The 22,516-nt window shown below is 41.1% G+C and overlaps 1 protein-coding gene across 3 annotated transcripts in view; it reads left to right on the top strand.

The window, feature by feature from the left end:
- MAPRE2 (microtubule associated protein RP/EB family member 2) overlaps positions 1-22,516 on the top strand; it is a 98,829-nt gene that overhangs the window by 2,881 nt on the left and 73,432 nt on the right. Inside the window, exon 1 of one of the 3 annotated variants that reach the window (XM_023921154.2) lies at positions 7,765-7,975. The exons of the other annotated variants lie outside the window; for them this stretch is intronic. Within the exon in view, the coding sequence (XP_023776922.2) occupies positions 7,904-7,975 (72 nt within the window). The 5' untranslated portion in view covers positions 7,765-7,903. Of the gene's footprint in view, positions 1-7,764; positions 7,976-22,516 lie in introns of those variants that run through there. 3 annotated transcript variants of the gene reach the window in all.

Below are 22,516 nucleotides of genomic sequence, written 5' to 3'. Positions count from 1 at the left end.
TCTTGAAGGTTAAGTCCTCCTATAGAATGCCCCTTCCTCTGAGAAGCTAAAGGGTCTCTTGTGTCATCATTATTGCTTCTCAGGGAGGAGAAGCTCCCTGTCCACAAGGGCAGTAGGCATCATTCACTTGGGAGGGCATAAAGTCTGTCTAAAATGCATTGGAAATAACCTGTGCATTGGTGGTGCTGACTGGTAGTCTTGGGCAGGGATAGTTATTTCAGCCTTGTGATTTTTTTTGTAATGGCCTTTATCTGATTTAGTCTGATATTCTAAATTTAAGGCCCCTCTCTGATGACAGAACTCTCAAATCAGGTTTCTTTCAGCTCTTACAAGTCCAAGTATTCTCAGCTATTTGTCATCTGGCTATCTGGCATTTTTCTGTATTATTTTTGAACATTCTTCCAAATGCCAGTGAAATATTAGGGGGAGTTAAAAAACAAATTATATCCCTTCCACCACACCAAACCCACCCTCCCAAATGGATAACCACAATAATTTATTGTTGTGGTTTAACCCCAGCTGGCAATTAAGTACCATGCAGCAGCTCACTCCCCGCCCCCGCAGTGGACTGGAAAGGAAAAGTACGCCTGACTGGTTAAGAACAATTTAAGGTTTGAAACAAAATATAGTAATAATAACATACCACTAATATTTAATGTGCTCTCCTCGCTGTACACCCTCCTGGATTCTTCTGTGGCTCCTCACTTGCAGAGTAAGAGACACTGAAAAGTCCTTGGCTTAGGGTAAGCACTTCTTAGGAATAGCCAATACATCCGTGTGTTATCAACATTATTCTCATACTAAATCCAAAATACAGAGCACAGTACCAGCTACTAAGAAAAAAAAGAACTCTGTCCTACCCAACAGAGGCACTTAATAATTGAAAAGCAAATTTGGGACTTTAAAAATTACTAAAATTTTGGCTGAAACATATAATTCAAATTTACTTTAGAATAGCTTTTATCCTGATCCTTTTTCCCTTTAGCCTTGCAACACTGAAACCTTAATACAGTCAAGTTTTATTTTTTAAATAGCTTAATTCCAGAAGAGGGAGAAACATTAGACTAATGCAATTAGGTGAGTGGAATGCATTTTCCCCTCAGGCAGCTCTGGAGAGTGATACTATATCATGTTAAAAACTGCAAGTGGTTGTGTCAGACCAAGCTGGGCTGGGCAGATGTTGGCATAAGGCATGGGAGGGGGAACTGCAGCTTTTGCAGAGAGTCCCTGTGGGAGCATGTTGACAGCATTGCTCTGAGTCACTGGGGGTCCAAAAAACAACTCTGTCTTGATGGCACACGTGGTGGTGTTGGGTGAAGTTTAAGTGAGATCCCGAGCCTTTCAGCACCTTTATGTATATTATTTCTTTTACTGCAGGTACAGGTACACGTGTGTATATAAAAGCCAGTGTTTCGGTCCAGCTCCTCTCAGCAAAACTACAGCTGCTAATGTGAGATCCTGTGGGGCTTGATTTGTCACTGGTGGAAAGCTGAAGGGATGTGGGCAATTCCCTGCATGGCTTCTGCAGATCCTCCCTGCAGACAGCCTCCACTACGTACTGTCTCTGGGCAGTGGGCCTGAAGACTGAACTCTGGCAGAGCAGTGGGTGCTCTCGGGCAGCAGGAGAGTTTACTCTGCCTGCAGGAAAGGTGGGGAAAGAGCTTCAGGCAAGGTGTGGTTCTCAAGGGGCTTGAGAAGACACTTCACTGACTGTAAGGAAGAAGCAGTGATTTGTCTTCTGCCTTTGGGAAAGTCAGATGACAGGAAAGGGTGCTGGCAGCAGGGTTCAGGAGCAGGAAGAGGAGAATGCAAAACCTGAACGTCAGGGAAAGGATCCCAAAAACAAGAATGTTCTAGGGAAGTTGTCAGGGGAAGCGTTTATCATATGATGATTTAATTTGATCTCAGAACAGTTTCATGTTGTGTTTGTCCCCGATGAGCTGGAGCACAGCCCCAGAGCGCAGTCGCAGCACAGGCAGGATTAAGGCACAGACCTGTTCTGGGAGCAGTGCCCAGTGTCAGCAGCAGGGCTGCCCTGTGCTATTTATATTATGGCCATAACCAAAAAGTGTTTTAAAAGGACTGAGGGAAAGCAATCCTGCTAACAGAGCCCCTCTAGCTGAGAGGGGCAGCTCTGAAGAGAACGGCTTCAGGAGGGGCAAGTATGCTCAAATATGATCAGCAACTGCTGCCCTAAAGAGGGGACAGTTCTTCACAGTGGTCCAAAGAGATGCCCAATGGTAGTGAAGAGGAAGTAGAGAAGACGCAGTAGAGAAGATGAAAACATGACAAAATTTGGGGGAAGAGCCTCAGTGATCTTAGCTGAATGCCTCCTCAGTCCCAGAAACTCTTGTCTCTTGTGCTGAAGAGTTTTACAGTAAACCAGCTTCATTCCCCTGAGCCTTTAAAAGCCCCAGATGTCAAATCTGTCCTCTTCTAATTTCAGGAATGGCTCTCTTAGTAGGAGCTTAATCTTTAACCCGGTCTCTTCTGAGAATGGCTCACCATGTAACTTTTCCCCCATCTGGGAGGAAGTCAGTAGCATTTCTTCAGCAGGGCAATTTCACATATCGAGTACACCATTTACTCTTTTCCTTAAATGAGAATTAGTAGGGTCCTAACACTGGATAATCTACCATACACATAAATGAAAAACTTTCAGGTTGGTCTAATTACCAATGCCAAACCACATAAATATACCAAGTTGTCAGAAAATACAATTCCTGCATAAATTTGACAGGTGAGAAGGATATAACAATACAGGTCTATCAGCTATAAGCTTCAGATGACTAAATTGTTTAATCTAGTAAATCTTTATAGAATCATTAAAGTCCACAGGGCAAACGTGTCTCTTATCTCTCTGCGTGGTTAGTTTGTATAACATGTAATGTGAAATGGCTGAATATCTTCTCAGGCTGCTCATTATAGAGGAGTTTTATTAAAGTAGGCTTTGATCTGGTAACCATTTTATGCCTCAGTTAATCCTGGATTGAATACAGACTAGTAACAATCTCTTCAGAGAGTTTGAATGACACCACAAGTAAAGCGTGCTACATTTTATCAAAAGAAAATAATGTGTTTTGTTTGGCTTTACTATATTCAGACTGAGTAGAAACACTCATTCTTGAAACTTCTTTGCAATATGGCACTTGAAACTAACCTTGGATCTCATGACTCATCTCTGCTGAGAACGTGGCATCCCTTACAGTTCTGAATCCAAGAATATTTGTGAGCCAGACACAAAAACACAGACTAAGATGCAAAATGGAAGCAATAGATGAATACCTCTCTGGATTTCCATCAGACTCCAGAATTCTTCATGTCTGATATTAGTTCAGAAGACACTGTCTTGCAGGAGTACCTGCAAATGCAAATATTGTTCAGCAGTGTTTAAGTCTGGTGGATTTAATGGCCAAATAAACACATCTCCAAGCACCTGTAAGTATTGTCTGCTGTGCTTTGTAAAGTTGGAAGTGGCTCCTTGGCAGATGGCATGAGCACATAGCTGGTATTAATAGACCCATACACAAAGAGGACAGGGGACTTCTGTTTGTAATTAAGCTAATCACAGAGGCAGCAGAGAAATCCTGCCTTATCACTTTTCACTGCTTGAAGTCCAACTACCAGACTGCACCAACAGAGCAAAGAGTTTCCTTGGCATTTGCTCCCCAGTTTTGTGTGCTTTGGGGCTTCCCTGGAGTTGCAAAAAGTCAGGGTAGGGTATCCTGCTCACGCAGCTCTGTTCTACTTCAACAGGTTAGTCTGCAGGTGTGCTATAGAGCTAAATGATTGCCAAACAATTGGGTATTTAAATCCACAGACACAAATAACGTGCGCAACATGAACAGACTAATACTTAAAGCTGTTAATTTAGCGCTTTTCTGCTAGCTTTTGCATCTTTTTCTTGCAGCTCAAGTTCTCAGACATTATTAATTGCAGTAACTTTTTATTGTCAGTGCTACTCCTTTCAACTCCATTAACCCTTTAATTCCCTCATGAATTTTGGTGTTAATCATAATAATGGGAAATATTATCAAAAAAAAGCAGGAAAATTAGAGGTAAAAGAGACTAGGTATTGGCAATTGGTTGTGAATATCTTTGTCTCATTAGCAAGCCCCATAAATTTTCTAGGAATATACATTTCTGTGGAAGAAGGGGTTGTGAGGTGCAGCTGAAACCCGTCTGAGGAATGTCACTGGAAAACTGCATTTGGTGAAGTTTTGAACAGCAGCTCTAGGTAAGCTGTCTCTTGGAAGACCTTTGAAGTGCAGATTAAATAATTCCAGATGATGTCAAGAAACTTTGTTAAGAAAACAAAAGATCTGGGCTTCCAGCCACTTCAGGGTAGTTGGTTTTGTGCCTGGAAAGAACCCTGTATCCACACACTGCTGCTCTCAGGCTGCTCCTGTGGAGTGCCCCTTTCTTTCTCATCTTACAAGATGATCTTATGAGATTTTTCACATTCTTTATCCGTGATGTGTCTCTTCCCCTGAGCTGCGTCCTGACTTCACCACAAAATTGGCAGTAATTCTATTCTGTCAGTTTGCTTTTTAACTTCCTCTGGCCTTTGCCTGAAAGGATCCCCCATTTTTTGTAGTAACACAGAAGAAATCATAGAATGGTTTGGGGTGGAAAGAACCATTAAAGTTCTAAGCCCCTATTCCTGGGTGGTCTTGGGCCAACAGCAAGCACACTGACTGACTGTGCCCCAGAGATTCCCCACTCTGGCTGCTGTGCACTTGAACCCCACCTTTTACCAGGCAGAGCCTTGGTTGCTGTTTGACATCTCTCTCGTTTCCCAGCCTGGCCAGTAGGGTTCAGTAGGAAAGGGGTGCCTCAGGTTAGCCTTAGTCCAGCTGTGCAGCAGAGCCAGAAAATGCTGTAGTTGACCAAGAGGAATGAGAGGCAGCCTCTGCGCTCAGAGGTTGAACATGCTGCTTTATTAAACCAAGAGCTTTTGATCTAGGGGGGACCATGAAGGGGGAGGGGACTATGAAACAAATCAAACAAATCAGGACTAAAACTCAGTCGTAAGTTTTCCCCTGAACATGAAATGTCAGTAGGCAGATTCATTCTGTACTTTAAAACGTTTCTTCCTCCATAAGTACAGGCAGATTTAGAGGAGGTCTTGTAACTGTTCTTGCTCAGGAAAGCAAATGTGTTTTTAAGGCTGGCCTTTGCATGCCTGGAAGCAGCTGGCAATAGCAAGTGACATTATCTGTACAGCTGAAGTGCCTCCACAGTAAAGACAAACCTACCAGCCCCTTGCATGAAGGAATGTACTCACCTCTCCTGCTTTTGGATGCTAAAATATGATCTGGTCAACTAAGTTTTAGCAATTTCTTCTGGATATAGTGGTCAAAAGTGTGATTACACTTACAGCTCCATAATGCTGTGTTTGCCATTAGGACAGTAATAAAGTATTTCTGGCGGGCAGTGCCATCATCTTTGTAAGAGTTGTTGGTCATACTCAGAAAATAAAACTTCAGACTTTTTTTTTCCATACATGGTGATTATTAGGAATGAATCCCAGGTACAGAGAATTTTATGTGTTGATTTTATTTGATAGCTACTACAGGTGAGACTATAAGAGTCTATTTCACTGTTTCAGTAGTGGGATATAGGTACTACCAGCTGAAACACTAAGTCCTTTGGCAATTAAAGCATCATATCTGGTGTCTTCTCAGTGCTGTACTTCTAAACAGAGCATGGTTCCAGTGTGGAGGTGCATCTGTACAGTGTGAACTTCACTGAGCAAAACATGCTAGTACTCCTATGCTCATTTCTGGTCTTATTCATCTGTGAAATTCCTTCTCCTTTCAGCCACATCTCTGGATTTCCCCATTTTGTCTGGGAACATCAATCCAAAAGTGGTAACTCAGCCAAGAATGTCGGAACTGACTGTTTAGTCAGTCATTGCTGAAGTGGAAAGAGAGGAAGCTGGCCCAGAGTGAGCACCTGTGCTAGTGGACCTCACAGATAGGAAGGAAAATGAGCTTCTCTCAATTTCTCATGGCTGTGCATTTCAATTGAACTGCTTTCTTTTCTCTTGCATGCTATATTTAATTTGTGAACTTGCTCAAAACTTTCCTCAGAATCATCAGACTTCCTCTAAGGAGTGAAACTGTTTTATTAGCCTTGGATAATGCTGCAGAATTTTTTTATTCACATAGAGTAGTACATGAGATTACAGACTTCCAGCCACAGCAAGAGACATAGGTATCTCTGTCCTTTAAATATGGATTTTAAAGTCAAAGATGTTTTATCCTGCCTGCAGAAGTACAAAAGCAATGAAAAGTGGATGCTATAGTTTATTATGCAACATTTCTTGTTGCAATAAAAATGGCTTTCTTCCTTCATCTGACATCTGGGAATGTCTAATATTGAAGAAAAAGTTCCAGATGAATATATATATATATATATATTTAAAGTATTTAGCATTTTATCATTTTTGAACAGAAATGGCCTGTAAAAAGGGATGAACCTTCTTCTTATAATACTCTTTAAAGTTAAGATTCGGCCCAAGTCACTAATTCTCAAGAAAATACCTCTGCTCTTTGTATCAAGATGGAACAATCCCTTCAGCTTAAATACAGGAAATGTTGGGTATAATAGTCATTACTTGCGCAGATCTTGTTAACAAGAACATAATTTCCTAATCGCTCCCTTGAAAGCAAACCCAGATGATAGAAGCATAGCTGAACTCCTGCCAAACACCTTAAGAACTCTAATTTCACACCCAGCCTCCTCCAGGAGTGCAGGGTAACCTCGACTAGTCAGTGAAAAATAAACCCCAAATTTAAGCCCGGTGTTTATAGCTCCTCATACTTGTACCCTTGAATACAAAAAACTACCAGATGGGATAGTACAAAAAATTAAGATACAAGAGTGTAGCCTCCTAAATGCATTTGTGTTACACACCAAGGCAATATAAAACTCTGCAGGCAATATTGCCTTAGTGGCAACATCCTAAACCATCACTCCATGCTCTTGAATTAGGCTTTGAGAGATAAGGAAGTTAAGGAATTTTAAAGTATATAGTACTTAGAGTACAAAAGAACAGATTCTAATTTTTACTGGTGGTCCCTCCATAATGAAGGCATATGTGTGATTCAATGAGTCATGCAAAGGGTTTTGATGTTGCATCATCTTCATTCAGTAAGCGATGAAAACAAGAGCCTTCACTGGTGGTGTAGGCTTGAGGTGATGAAATTGGAAATTGCTGCTTGACACTGGTCAGCATAAAAAATACCTCTCTCATTACACTGTTTGCCTAGCTCTGGGTTTATTGCTGGTGTGATGGTAAAGCAGAACTGTGAGGAATTGGAGAGAGGGGGATGAACCTTAAAAGTACTTTTTAGGAGCTCCTTCCAGGCTTCTGGGAAATTGCTGCAAGTTCATAGATATATATGCTGCTTTTAAATATAATGCATCTCTAATACCAATGAACACACAAAGCTGATAGACTTCTTTCAGCTTTTTACAATACTGCTTTTAAAAAGCAAACAACTGAGCAAGTTCACCCACCACATGTTTGCAGTCCATGTTGCAGGAACCGTGAATATGGGACACAAATTTAATTTTGTCTACATTTTCCCCATCAGCTTGTGAAACTGTCAAGTAGTTACCTACTTAAAATAAAAAAAACAACCCCAAAACAGCACATGACTAGTTGATAAAACTATTATATTGCTTCAGAGAAGTTTTTTCTTTTTTTTTTCCTTTTTTTTTTTTTTTGTAGGGTTTCTAAATAGGATGAAAGGTGGAGCTAGTCATTTAGCCACACCCACGGTGAGGTTTATAAAGGGAGGTTGTCTAAGAGAAGCTCCTTTCTGCCAGTCTATGTCAACAGGCAGTTCCATTTAACTGGTTTTTGTCTTAAAAAAATAATACTAATCCTACCATGTCAAGGCTTCTTAAAGGTTCCTGTACTGGCAATACTCCTCTAAATGAACCTTTGAGACACCAAGGCAAGGTAAGTCGTGGAGTCTGCTTTACTACCTTAATTCCCTTTTTATACCTAATATTTCTCTGTCAGAGAATGGAGTATTACTGTCATTTCGAAGGTCTATGTTTTCTCTGCCATTTTTGATCGAACATTTGTTCTCTATGGCTTTGTAATCCTCTATCACTAAGTCCAATGGAGAAAAAGCAGCCTTAAAAAAGCATCCCCAAAGCTGGAGAGGTTGTCCTTTGTCATCGGGTAGTTATGCTTTCAAGACTGATGACTTTGAGGGTTAATTTGCACCACCTGGCCACAACACTGAGGTTAATGTGGCTGTTGTAATTGTACTGCTGTTTGTCAGTCATACCCATATTAACTTCTCAAGCAGACAAATAAAAGATATGCTATGGTTTATTGCACAATTGCTGTGGCTTAGTCATGACTCTTTGATACACCCAAAAATCCTGCTATGATTTTTGGTTTCTACTGTATCACTTGCCTTATATATACATGCACAGGGTTGCTTATGGGTTCCTCTCTTCAGCAGAGGCCTCGTGAGTGACAGTGGATATCCCTTCATGAGATCAGGTGTTATAAATTTTATACATTTATACATTTTTTTTATAAATTTTTGCTCTTGAACACAGGTGTTCGTGTTGGTACAATAATTCTGAGGACAGGTCTATATCAGTTTACAATATGTCTGGGTGAAATCTTTCATAGTCTTCTACTGAAGTCAAATGCAGTGTATTAAAAAGTGATCACAACAATGCAGGGTATGTAGCATGAATGTGGCAAGAACACTGGTCATCATAAAAAATACCTCCCTCATTACACTGTTTACCTAACTCTGGGTTTATTGCTGGTGGGATGGTAAAGCAGAACTGTGAGGAATTGGAGAGAGGGGGATAAACCTTAAAGATACCTTTTAGGAACTCCTTTCAGACTTCTGGTAAACTGGAATGAAGTGTGGATGGACTTCTTTGAAAACTTAATATGCAACCAGATACAAGTGTCTTAACTTTCTTCTCCAATTACTTTATCTGTACATAACTAGGTCAGAGAAGAGTGGAAATTTTTCTTTTATAAGCCTTTGATATAGGAGTAAAAGTCACTAATATCTTTTGTTACTAATTGCATCATGGATATGGGAATATTTGAGGGTCACTAGTCTACCAGTGTTCTGAGCATATTCTGGAATAACTACCATGGGCTACAGAAATAACCAGAGTAAAGTTTTCTACAAAACTGGTGCTCTTGATGGGTTCTTTTCTTCAAGCTGTAAGCAAAACTGTGGATTCATGTATTGGCAAAAGCTGGCTGATAGCCTCTTGGGCAAAATGTCATGATGCAAGTTGGAGAGACTGTCACAGCATTTTGACTTTGTGTGATTAGTAGACATGAGAAAATAGATGCATCTTACATTTGAATAGACACATTTTTCACCTTGATAATGCTGTGGCATTTCTTTGGCGCTTCTGCTGTTAATGTTAAACTTGTAGGACGCTTAACTTGAGCAGTGTGGTCATTTCTGCTTCCTACCATATGTTTTCACTGATATGTAGCATATTGTGGCTGTGCTGGATTGTGGTGAGAAGAGCCTTGTTTGACAGCATAGCATCTCCTGCAAGGCCAGGCTCTTGGCTTTATCCACTGCCATTCTTCCGGGAAGTTGGCATGCTGCAGTTACATTGCTCACAGCTATTTTTAAGTGCATTGCATTTATTTTAAGTAAGTTATGTCGATTAAACTGTTAAAAAATATTTGCTGATATCTCTTGTAGGTTGGAGAGTTGAAGGAGGAGGAAAATATTGTCAGTACTGGCAGAGAGTGTTGGGTGTCTCTGCTCTTGGATGATTTTGGATAGGTTTTCTGGGTCAGGGAGAAATTTTAAGTTTTTTCAAGTGGGCAATGCAGAGTTACTTTTTGACATCATTGCATAGCTTAATATCTTTGTAAATTTGGTCACTCCCCCAAATGGGGATTAAAGTGACTTGGAAAGTAATAATTGTGGAATAGTTATCTAGCATAATTCTGACATCTGCTATTCAACACAAAGGACTCAAGTGTCACTGAGTGGCTGGTTACTTATTTTATTTGATAACTTTAGATAAATCTTCAGAAGGTTACTTTTGAGTGGCCAAACTACAAGCCTTTGGGTGCCACCTTCCTTTTCTGATTTGATTTTTGGAGCCACTTAAGCAGCAAATGTAGGAAGACTTCTTGGTGGCAAGCTGAGTAATGAAGAGACAGATGGCCCATGGTGATCTCTCGTAACTTCCTTGTAGCTTTCTTTGAGGCAGTGTATGAAGACTGACACTGGCAGTGGCATTACCTTGACATGGTATTCCATTGGTCCTTTTGCATTTCAAAACTTCTGATATCAGAAGACTTAAGCAGAAAACTGAGCATATATAGGTGGATGCTAAAACTGAATCTGGCTGGAGATTCTCCCTCCTCAATTCATGCATGGTGACACCAGTGTGTTCAGAGCCAAGCTGGAGGAGGGATGTGGGGTGGCTTGTGGGTTCAGCTGGGATGGGTGCAGGGGTGGTTGTGGAGAAGAGTCTGGGGTGGGTGGCTTCAGAGGGTCCCAAGGGAGGACTCTGGTTGCCAGCAGGATGGGGAGGGCAGAGTGGAAGGGGAGAGGCCCTCTCACAACAGCAAATTCCAGGTCTGAGCCCAGCCTTTAAACCTTGCTGGCCTTGCAGTCACCTCATCCACTACCACCAAAGAAAGGGAGTTTTCTGACTCTTGAATGAAAATAGAAATGCACTTTTCTCTACATTCCTGGGCCATCCAAAGTCCATTTTACCTGTACTGCTGAGAAGGCCCAAGCTGACCCTGCTCAGCTGGATGCCTTACTGCTTCATGGACTCTTCTGTTCAACTGTCATTTATTTAGATTGTGAGATCCTTTAATAAGAATGCTCTGCGGTTCTTAAAATAACTCCAGTTTCTTTAACATTATTTGATGTCCTTAAACAATGTATTTTTTCTCAGGGCAGTGCTGTCAGAGGACAGAGACAGATGGCTTTTGTTGCCCTAGTTTAGTTGCAGTCAAACCAACTTTCTGAGTTTAAACGGTAAATCTTGTAGACTTGCAATTTTTCAGTTTTTGTCCACCTGACAGTCATGTATATAGGCAACAGTTTCCAACACGAGGAAGACTGAAATTCAACTCCTTTGTGTAAGCTGGAAGGGGAGTTGCAAAGAATGTGGTATACAATAAAAGCTCTCCTTAGATAACTGGGATCTAACTAATAAACTGGGAAAGAAATCAGTCAGATGTCACTTGGCCTGAAACAATGTTTTTGAGGTGTGTTTTTAAAACACTTGAAGGCTACATCAGGTAAAGGATGTGCTCAGTATCCTGTGTATGGCTTTAGGATGATGTATTGTCTCTGCTGCAGCAAAAATCTTCCATTGGGATGCAGGGGCTACGGCAACATGTGATCATGGTAGAAAACCAGATAGAGAAATCCTAGGATGGGCTTGTCAGATGACAGGGAACTTATTCTGTAGCTGAGGAACAGCCCAACAAGAAACATTTGTCTGTCGGATGGCAGTGATATCTCTGGTCTCCCTTTGAAAGGAACACACAGCTACTGGTACAGTTCCGTCCATTAAAACAATGTGGCACAGAGGGATTGGTGATACTTTGTGGCAGCATTCACTGTGTGCTGCTGCAAGAAATTTGAAGTGCTGCCTTCTGATTTATGATGGTGAAAGTCTTATTTCAGGTTTTATTGGTTTCAGTGATACATAATAAATCATAAACAAAGTGTGTCTGTTCTGTGGTAGTCTAACTGTACCCATTTAAATCCACTAAATGGATTGCTGGTACAGGATGTAGGCACTCTGAGTTTCCTGTATATGTCCTGCTGCACAGTGTGGTGTTTATATGTGTTTTTTTTCTTGATGAAACTGTTAAAAATTAAAATTGCAAGTAAAGATTTTGTTCAGAATTATGTCTGTGGTAAAACTGAAAGGCATTTCTGCTTTATTCATTGCCATAGGCATATGGGCTGATCCTGGAAGGTGCTGGAGAGCCGACTCAGGAGTAACCAGTGGGAGCTGGGTATCAGCCTGTGTGCTTGTAGTATGCTGCAGCGGGGTCTGAGCTTCATGGGGGAATCACACTCTCTTTTATATGAAAATAAGTGAGGTGTTAGGGGCTTCCAGCCCATAAAACTGGTTTTATTAGAACATAAAAATAAATGTGAGGAAAAAAAAAAAAAAGCCACCAACAGGAGAGAAATCTGGTAGGTGAGATTAAAGCTCCTTAAAAATGTATACCTTCCATGCCCTATATATCCTGTGCAGGAGGGTACTATCCTTCTATCTTTCTTAGTTGTCTAATTGTGTGAGTTCTGAAGTTTAAGGAATTTTGTGCTGTCTCCAATTTGTTTCCAGTTGGTTAGGTTTGCCTTTTGGTCCAAGTCCCTGGCCCAAGCCCAGTACTTTGCTCAGGCATCTCCCATTGTCCACTTGTGCATCACGTCAAACACGGGGGGGTTTCACTCCTGGCTCACCCCATGGAGTGCACTCACAGCAGTTAAATAAATAGCTCTCTGTGTGTGTATAAACATAAAACCTCTTTGAGTTAGATTCTCTTGCCATGCTACAGGATGCCTTTCTTTTGGTATTGAGCACAGACAGGGCCATTTCTCTGAGATGGGGACTGACAAAACAGTGGCCTTATTCCAGTTTAAAAAAAAACCAAAAAAACTCCCAAAAAACTAGAAAAGAAACAGTAACTTGTTCTCCTGGACTTATTGAGTTCTTAGTGTCAGAGAACTGTTCCATTGGCTTGAACATCCTGTTTTCCTGCATGGAATAGTAGAGGAAAGAACGCAGCACTTCAAACAAGAAAGGTTGTATGCATCTCTACTGAATAAGGAAAGCAGGAGTGTTCCTGAGATTAAAAATACTGCACTTCCTGGGGTATCGTCATGTCACCTGGTAAAAGCTGGGACAAGTTCAGTTGTATTTTTCTTTACATGTCTTTTATGTCCAAATACGTTGATAATTTTCATATTCTGGAAATTAAACTTCAGCATCAATTTGTCATCAAACGGGAGTAGGAAAGCTGAACCCTGACATCTTGTCTTGGATTCAGCAGTTTCTCACAACCAACACTTCATGCCAAGGGAAAACAGCACAGTGCTGAAGTAAAATGATGTGTTTGTGCTCTCGACAGGCAAAAGGCATTTAGTTTGATAAGGTGCCAAACAGTGTCATTTGAGAGTGTTGTAAAGACTTCCAGCTGTCTTGTGTATGCTAACTAACTATCTGGGTGACTTGGAATTTATCCCTGTAAATATTTCACCAGAAGTGACCTTGCCTGATCTGGCTCTTCAAGATCAAGTGCAGCCCATTGCATTCTCCTGGTAATATTTTTGACCCAGGCTGCATTTCTCTGAGCATCCTGCCCACTGCTGAAGGATGGACTGTGTTTTCACAGCCAGGCTCTCCTCTCAGCTCCCTCCCTGATTGCTGCAGGAGATGCTGCCCTGCTCTGTTGACTCATGTGGAAGGTGTGGCATGTTTTGACCAGGAATGGAAGGGTGTAAGAGAGTTGCAGCAGAGTGCAGCAGACTCAGAGACAGGCCCTGCAGGGAAATCAGTCTTATGGGAAAACGTAGGTTGAGTCTTGGATTTTTGCTATGTGAGTTAATAAACAATCTACTTACTACCAAAAAGGGAGAAAAATTGGACTTATACCACCAACATGCATAAAACTGCTCATAGGCTTGGGAGAGACAGACCTGCTTTCAGCTGATGCTGGATGCTTCAGCTGCAGACACTATGCAGCTGCTCATTTATTCCACAAGTTACTACCTTGATTCACCTTGGGCATGTTCAGTTCAGTAATATCTTGTTATGGGGACTTTCAATAGCTTACTAATCTTGATGAAAACAGAAGGGCTTTGTTAAATGAGTCATGCCTGAGAAATAAGGATTGTGTTTCACAAGTTTTATTTAGAGCCCCAAAATGCATGTTCACCTTTTCTACACATATTTTATATCTGGCACTCTTCACTAAAGCAGTCATGCCTGAAAATATCTGATAGTTGTGATCTCAGGAGCCTTTGATGCAAAGAGTGTGAGTTTATGCAAGGCAGGAAATGTGCTGATTGTTCTTTCAGGCTCAGCTGAAGGACATGCTGGTCATTCCAAAGAAAAACAGCTACTGGGAGGCTGCTGCTACAGCAAGAGCTACAGTCTGAAGAGAGCTTATCTATAACTTTAACAGGGGCTGGGTTCTCAAGGGCAGATTGCATGTGCCTGAAAAGAAACAGTAAGGCTTGTTATTCTGCACAGAATCTGCTGTACTGACAGGTTTATGAAAGAAGGATACAAACAAAACCAAACCCTCCCAAACACCAAAACTGCTAGTTTTGCTAATCTAAGCTAAAAGGCTTTGTCTTCTAAATGTGAAAAATTGTCTATTGTATAAATCTGTAAGGGAAATAGTGTGCATGTAAATGACAAATCAATCCAAAGTAGCTGTTTCTTCAGTTAAGTGATGACTTTTCTTGATTGGTTTGGACAGCAAACCAAAAGCATAAGTGCCTGGGAAAGGCAGTGAAAGAAGTATCTACTCTTAAATTGTGTATACTATTTAAATTAGTTTAGTGCTCTTCCAAATCAGTGCTTACATACACTGTGCTGAAGTAAAACTTCGCAGAGCAGAATGTTGTGGAAGTTTGAATTCAACCCTATGCTGTAAAATAACTTGAAAATCTCCTAATTAGCTTTTCTTCTAATGAGTAAGTGATGCATGTGTTCATGTTAGTGGGCTGGTCCACTGTGTTCTGTGGCTCTTGTCTGCAGAACAACATGAAAAAACAAGAATTCATATGAGCTTTGTTGCTTCTTGGAGGAAATAGTGCAGCTCAATGATGCAGGCCAAAAATTTCTGATATGGTACAATTCAAATGCAGGCTATCCTTTCAGAACAAAACAACATTAACTTGAGGGGTTGAAGCTTAGCAGCCCATCTTTTGAACCCCCCTCCCATACCATTATCTTTATTGTGTAGTATCGTGGAGTATTTAAATAAGATTATGAGCTGTCACCCTTATCTCACAGACTAGAATATTTTTCCTTTAACTTGAAGAAAAAATCTGATCACAAGCTGTGATCAGATAGCAATGCTATTGTAGCTGAAGGAGCAAAAGGTATGTATGCAGTTTTCATACACAGTCCTGCCCTGAAAAAACCCTTAGTGGCTTTTCTGAGTTTCCCTTAATGGGGAAACTTCCAGATCTACATACACTCAAGATCCCAAAAAAAGCTCAGTTGGTTCTGTGCTCTCTTTGTCAAATACACAAGTTTGAAATTTTAGTTCTAATTACTTGTGTGGTATCGTTACCACAGTGCAAGTTTCCTCAAGCTTCAGTGAATTCTGGTGAATTCTGTTCTATTTTAGCTTTCCCATTTTGCAGGCAGGAGTCCCCCACTTTGACAGACCTTTTGCAAGTGCAAGTTTCTGATCCTTACTGAAAATATAGGTAGCTGTTACATTTTTCAGTGAAGTTCTTCCCTTAGTGATAAGAGATACTGCACCTGAGTAGGGTAAGCAAATTGAACTGCTTTGAAACATGAATAAATACCAACTTGTATTTCTCTGCCTTCTCCTCCAAGAGATCCAACCCTATCAAATCCCCAGATTTTGTTACCTGTGCCAAGCACAGCAATTGCCTCCTGCTTTCAGTCAAAATATCTGTGGAAGAGTGTGAAGTGTGCTGTTCCTCCACCTTGTACATGAGGAGGGCTGAAGGATTGACTCAACACATGAGATTCTAGAGGGGATCTGCCCCTTGGCAGGTTGGAGAAGGTTTAAAACATGCTCCTCCAGTGTTTCATGCTCACAGGGCTGTGACAATGTCACTGGGACCCCCTGCCCACCTTTCTCCACTGATTAAGTGGTATAAAAGATTTGCATGGTCCTTTCAGCAGAGACGGGAGCACAGGGATGGTTGTCACACTGAGGATCTGTGGAAAAGTGACTCTTGCATTCTACCTAGGAAAACTGGAAGGTTGGGATTGATTAGATGAAAATGAGAGACTTCTTTGGCTTTTGGTTTATGTGAACACCTGGTATGATCTGTGCAGATCACAAATGAGGTGATGCTACACCCTTCAATGTTCCATCAGCTGTCATGTGAGCACCTTATCAAATCAGATGTTCACAGGACATTTCTACAAACTAGCCTTAAAACCTTCATAGGTTTATACATACATAATTGACTGCAAGTAATCCATTCTACTCACACAAGACAGGAGTCCAAGAACACTTACCTGCTTCACCAGTGTTGTAAAGAGCAAAACTTTTGGGTTCACATTTATGTATTAAATATTATTTATTATAAATATATTTATATAATATATATTTAAATTTCTAGGGACTGAAATAAAAATCCAGTTACAAGACTTGAGCTCCTTTACCTATTGCCACTGTTGGTATTTCCACTACTGATACTGGAATCTATCTTTACATCTTTAAGTTGGTCCCCTTTTTCTGTTCAGCAATTTAAGGCAGAGAAAGATGCCTGAACTGTTAAAAGGGCTAAGATGGCATTTTATACTCTCACTCTTTCCTGGGTAAGGCAAGCAGGCAAAAAGCAGCCTGCAGTGATGATACTTCCACATGGAATCACTGGATGATACTGGCTGAAAGAGATAATCTTGTCCACTCCTGTTCAAAGCTATCCCAAACAGATCAAGTTGCTCAGGAACTTCTTGAATTCTGAATATCTCAAGCATTCAGATTTTCCAGCCTCACTGGACCCAATGTTCAACCACTCTCATGATGAAAACACTTTTCCTAACATGTAATCAGGATTTTCCCTGTTGAAACTTGCCTGTTGCCTCTTGCTGTGTCTGTGTGCCTTTGAGAAGATCCTGGCTCCATCTTCCCTACACCCTCCCCCAAACTAGCTGAGGGCTGCAGTCACACATCCCCCACACACCTTAAACCTTCTCGTGTTCAGACTGGACAAAACCCAACTCTCTCAGCCTCTCCTGTATCATACACTCCATCTCCTTAACTATCTTGGTATGGTAGACTGGGCTCCAGTGTGTCTATTGCTGGTTTGTGGCTCCCCAGTACACAAGTACTGCACTTTCGCAAGCCCTGAGTACAATTACTGCCCTGGATCTGCAAGCCTAGCCCGGTGTAGAGCTGCCCTCCTTTTCTGCAAGGACATTCTGCTGGACATTTTTCCATTTGCTGTCCACCAAGACCCCTGAGGTCTTTTTTTTTTCCTCTGAAGTTTGTCTCCAGCAAGGTCATTCCTTCCCTGGGGGAAAAATTTGAATACTTGCTCTCCAGACCTGCTGTCCTCACCCCTTTCCTGGTCTGATAAATGCACAGGTAGTGAATCTTGCACAGTTTTGGAGAACTTTTTTTACTTTTAAAAGGAAGTTAATGAATTCTGTAACTTAGCAAAGACTACTAGTTGGTAAGTATAGACAATGTGTAGGCAAAGTGCTCATAGTAGAGCACTAGATTAAAACAGAGGGTTGGTAGAAGCATTTATCCAAGTCTGTCTAGCCACCTAAAGAATTTTTGCTGAATGTTCTCTGATGTGCTAAATTTTCTTCACTCACTGTAAAGAGAAATCTGAAAAATTAATCCCACAATAGTGGGGGATTCAGACCATTTAATCTCAGGCACCCAAACTGTTCTACTTGCCTTTTTCTCAGGCATAAGTTACTTTTTGAGTTAAAACATCTGTCTTTTAAACAAACTTGCTCTTCTAAATGTTTTCCTGGTGCTGAGGCTGGTACATTTTATATCCCTGAAGCAATTTTGAGAGTCCCCCAGACACTGCATAACACTCCTATGGAAGTTTTCTTTGGGCACTTCCTACTGTGCTTGTTCAGCAGGCTTGTTTTCAAAGAATGTCATCTTGGGTAATTCAGCATATTATGCCATCAGGACTCCTCCTGTTAACTTTGTGATTTGCTGTTTTAAAAGAACTTCAGAAAATGGCTCAGGTCAGAATACAGATGGGCGGGGTTTTTTGTTTTGTGGGTTTTTTTTACTTTTGAATGCATATTTTAATGCCTTTCCCTTAAACTTTCTTTTTCATTCTAAGTTGATTATTAGTCTATAAGATCCAGCCACAAAATGAAGCCTAAAATTGAGTATAGGAAATGATAAATCTGGAGGCTGGTGGTGAGCTGACCTGGACCAGAGCAGCTGCTGCTAGCTGTCTTCCATGTGTCCCCTACTCCCTCCTTATTGAACAGGGGAAAGCTGATGTGTGTTCTGCCTTAACTCTGTGTATCTCATAGTCTTCAGACCATATCTCAGGAGTCTGTGTCTGCTGTCAAAGCTTGATACTCCATCCCACTCTTTGGAGTTATTCCCTATGCCTGTTTCTGGCCAGCAATGCCAGCCAGCAAAACAGATCCTCTCCTCCCAGTGGCGACATCCCAAGTGCTGATTGGGCCTTGCTGTGTACTGTAAAAACTGAGAACTGTCCCAGATTTACTTTTCTAAAGAAAAAAATAAAAATAAAAAAAAGAAAGAGTGACTTTGAAATTAGATCCCTTTTTGCTTCCGCTTCAGAGCGGATGGGATTCAGAGTTCTAGCAAAATTGCAGGGCAGCCCAGAGACATAAATAAGGAGCAAACAGTTAGGGCTGGAATGCCTCAAGGCAGTATTATTGCCAAATTCTTCATAATGGGAAACCTTAGTCAGTGTTGGCTTTTCTTGCCTCACTATAAAATATGCATCATCACAGCATAACTTTGTTTATAAGGAAATATTAAAAAGAACTCTGTTAAATTATTCTAGTGCATGAAACTAAGCAGAAACTTGATCAACTCCAGTTATTTTTAAACCAAGTGCTTCCTGTAAGATGATATAATGACTACCAGAAAAAAGTAGAAAACCATAATACAGGAGTGCATACAGAAGAGCATCAATAGCAAACTGCAGCCCAACGTGCGAACTGCAGACATGCACCACACAAAATGGGTGGCTGTGTTGGATGTAGAAGTCAACAGATACATGCACTGACACTGCCAAGTGGGACAGACTTTTAGTTGTGTGATAGAAATAGAAATGCAGACATCAATGACTCTGAACTAAGTCTTAAAGAAAAGGATGCCTCAAATAATTGAAGGAAGATTGTTTTCTCTAAATGGAGCAAAGAGAAACTTTTTTTGGAGATAAGTGAGATGTGGCAGCCTGCTGCTAAATACAAAGAATGATAAATACACAGTCTCATCTGGTCATCATATTAGGTCTGCTACCTACTGCTGGATATACTGGTTTGGCATTGTTTGTCATGAAGAAAAAAAAAGGGGTTTGCCAAATCTTTCACACTAGCTAACTAAAATCACACGAGTGAGCTCTGTTACACCCTTTCCAAGTTGGAAGATAATTACTGCATCTCAGAGTTTCTGGGCAGGAAGGCAGTGAAGGTATTTATTAATAGGAGGAGGACTGCTGCAATATGTAGGTGTCACACTGCAGTTGGATGGAGCTTTGAACCCAGCAGTGTCTGCAAGTCACTTAGATCACGGAAATTCCCCTTTTCAAGAAGCTGAGGGGGAGACAGGAGAGGACAGCAGAAATGACACACATTGGTTTAGTGCTCTGTAGGAAGAAAAATCTGAAGGCATCCCAAACAGAGTAGAGAAAGGATGCATGTTCTTTCCTACAAAGTTGCTAAGTAGGACATGCTTGGAATTTACTTTATATGTAAATGACTAAAAAAAGTTTGTTTGCTTTGTAAATGAGAGGGAGGGAACAGAGTCTTATAAGAAATCTCTAGGACCTTTTTCGTGCCAGTAGATGACTTGAAATCAGAGCATTGGAGAGAAGCAGAACCACTGGGACAAACCTGTGTTTGGAATGGGAAGAGCAAAAGAGGTGGGAAGCTCTCGGTATCAGCATCTCGCATCTTCTGGGACTGCCTTGCTTCTGAAGCACTCTGGGGTCAGACGAGGTTTCTTGTAGTTTTGAAGCTGGAGATAGTATTAAACTCAGCCCTGCTTCTTGACTTCTTTGCTTTGGGTCTTTGCTTTGTGCCTTCCCCATAGTGTCTCAGAGCTGAGCCCTGAGTAGACGCAGAGGAATTACTCAGGAACAGTGAGACAGCACAGGGCTGGGCTGTTAGTTACCAGCAAGTTGAGAAATCTGCCAAACTGTGAAGTAGATGGAGGTTTTTGTTTTGGTTTTTGTGATTCATGCACAGCTCATAAAAACAGTCTTTCTGTCCTTTGACACTGGAAGCCGTAAAATTAATGTTTCTGTTCATCTTTTCAACAGGAAAGCATATGTAAATAGTGATATACATGGTTTTCTCATTTACACACTGAGTTTGTCCATTTCTGTAATTTGTCAAGCTATTCTCCACTCAGTAAATGCCTGGATAGCAGCCACATGGGGTTGCTTGAATTCTTTCTGTTGCTAAAAATAAGTTGGTTTTGAAGTTTTTTTCTGTAACTGCTGAGGATATTTGTGGCAATAATCAGTGACTGTCAGCCTATATTACAAATTGTTTTCATGCAACATTGCATTTCCAGTCTTTGGCAGGGGGAAGAAAACAGATCTGTGCAGTATGGAAGAAAGCATCCAGTACACAGAGAGACAGTAGCAGAAGACAGGGCTCAGTGCCCACAGGGGAAACACAGTTTCTGGAGACAAAGTTTTGAACTAGAAGGCATTTGATTTAAATCACTTTAATTAGATTCTGTCCTAATTTTTCCTCCTTGGTACTTCAAACTAACAACTATGGGTACTACTTTTCATAGTACAATTGTAGGAGGCGCTTGTGGATGCTGTTGTTCCTTGTTTACTACAGTCTCTGATGTACTTTCTTCTTCCATTTAGTTGCTTTGTTTTCTACTTTCTTTCTCATATCCCTCCTTCCCAATTCTTGTTTACTTTGGGGTGTTTTCTTGTTTTGATTTGGGGTTTTCTTTTTGGTCAATATTCATTCAAATTAAATTCAATGCTTTACCCCATTTCAAGGGGTATTATGATAGAAGCCTCTTCTGCATCAGTTTGTGTCAGTAGGTTCAGCACTGTGGATGCAGGAATAGCTAGTGTACACACGGAGAAAAACTATATGCTGAGAAGGAGCAAGTGAAATCCTCCTGGGACCAGGTAAGCCCTGGAGAGCAGCAGTCCTGCTGAATCCACTGGACACCCCAAGATCCCATGAACTCTGAACTGTAAAAGTTTGCCAAACCTGCTTGAGGCCTCTGCTGGCACTCACTAGTATCAATCAGGATATGTAACGCAGCAGCATCTGAAAAAGTGGCAAATGTAGGCTACAGAGCCATGTACACAGCTGATGAAGGAAGGGAAAGGTCCTCTGAGGGACTCTCTTGAGTCTCCCACTAGTCAGATCCCCTCTACCTGGGTTTCACTTTTTGACTGTAGCTGTAGCGGGATGAAACAGGGGGTTGTGGGGTGGGGAGAAGTGAATACACTATGTGAACAGTCATTGGCTACTAATAAAAGCTACTCAATTCTATTAATAGCATCTAAACTCATAAGCATTTTATTATAAACATTGGTCTGTTTCCCCCCCAGTGTAATTTGCTTATCAGGGAAATGGATAGTCTAACATAGGGAACTTGTAGCTATGGGTAACTTTACACATAGCTGCAAATATTTAAATTACATCAACATAGAGAAAATCATAAATTTTTGTCCTAAAAAAAAAAAAAAGGCAAGCATAATTGTATTTATCTGTTTTACTACACAGGATTTTCTGAAACTACTATTTAAATTGCTCTTTTTTTTTTTTTTTTTTTTTTTTTTCTATATCTTAATGTCTTTTTAATTTTCCTGATCCTCTACTATTCATCCTCTTCTATTTTACCCCTTTTCCCTATGTTTTCAAATGTGGAAGAAGGAATTTCTTTAGGTGTATTGATAGATGACTTGTTAGGAGATGGGAACCAACTTTAAAATCAGTTCAGCCTGTGTGTGTGTGTTGTGGAGTTTTGAGGAATTGAACTGTGCTTGCTGGCTTTTGTAGAGTGGAGATGTGGTGCCAGTGTCTGCAGCTGAGAGCTGTGCATGGCCTGCCATGAAGTAAAAGGACGTGGCATCTTTTTCTCCTTGTCTTCACTGCACATCTTTATCCTGCCTCCCTTTCAGTGGAGACTCCAGCTCTCCATCCTTACCTTCCTCACACCCACTGACTACGACCTCTGCTGCATTCCTTTGTCCACCTAAATCAAATTCCACCCTAATGATCTGGTGTTTCCTACCACTCCCTTGCCTGGGTGCTGCTGCGGCATCTCAAGCCAGAAGGACGGGTTGAGGTGTTGGCATGGCTTATGGAGCAGGTGGAGACCTGGCAGTGCTGCTGCACACAGCAGCAAGTGCCAATTATCTCATCTGCCCACAGCGATTGCACTGCTCCCTGCAGCTCAGGTAAGTACCTGTTTGCAGGCAAAAAGGCAGGAGCTGTTGCCGAGATGTACCTCTTTGGCTTGACCTGTGCAAGCATCAGCAGAATCAGCTTCCAAGTTTTAGGAACCTGTGCTATGAGGATTTTTTAATTTGAGACTATATGAATGAAG

Source organism: Cyanistes caeruleus, chromosome 1 (assembly GCF_971803275.1).
Source record: "Cyanistes caeruleus chromosome 1, bCyaCae1.hap1.1, whole genome shotgun sequence".
In the NCBI taxonomy this organism is placed as follows: Eukaryota; Metazoa; Chordata; class Aves; order Passeriformes; family Paridae; genus Cyanistes; species Cyanistes caeruleus.
Note: the sequence above shows the minus strand (reverse complement) of the source record. Positions and strands in the feature narration are given on the sequence as shown.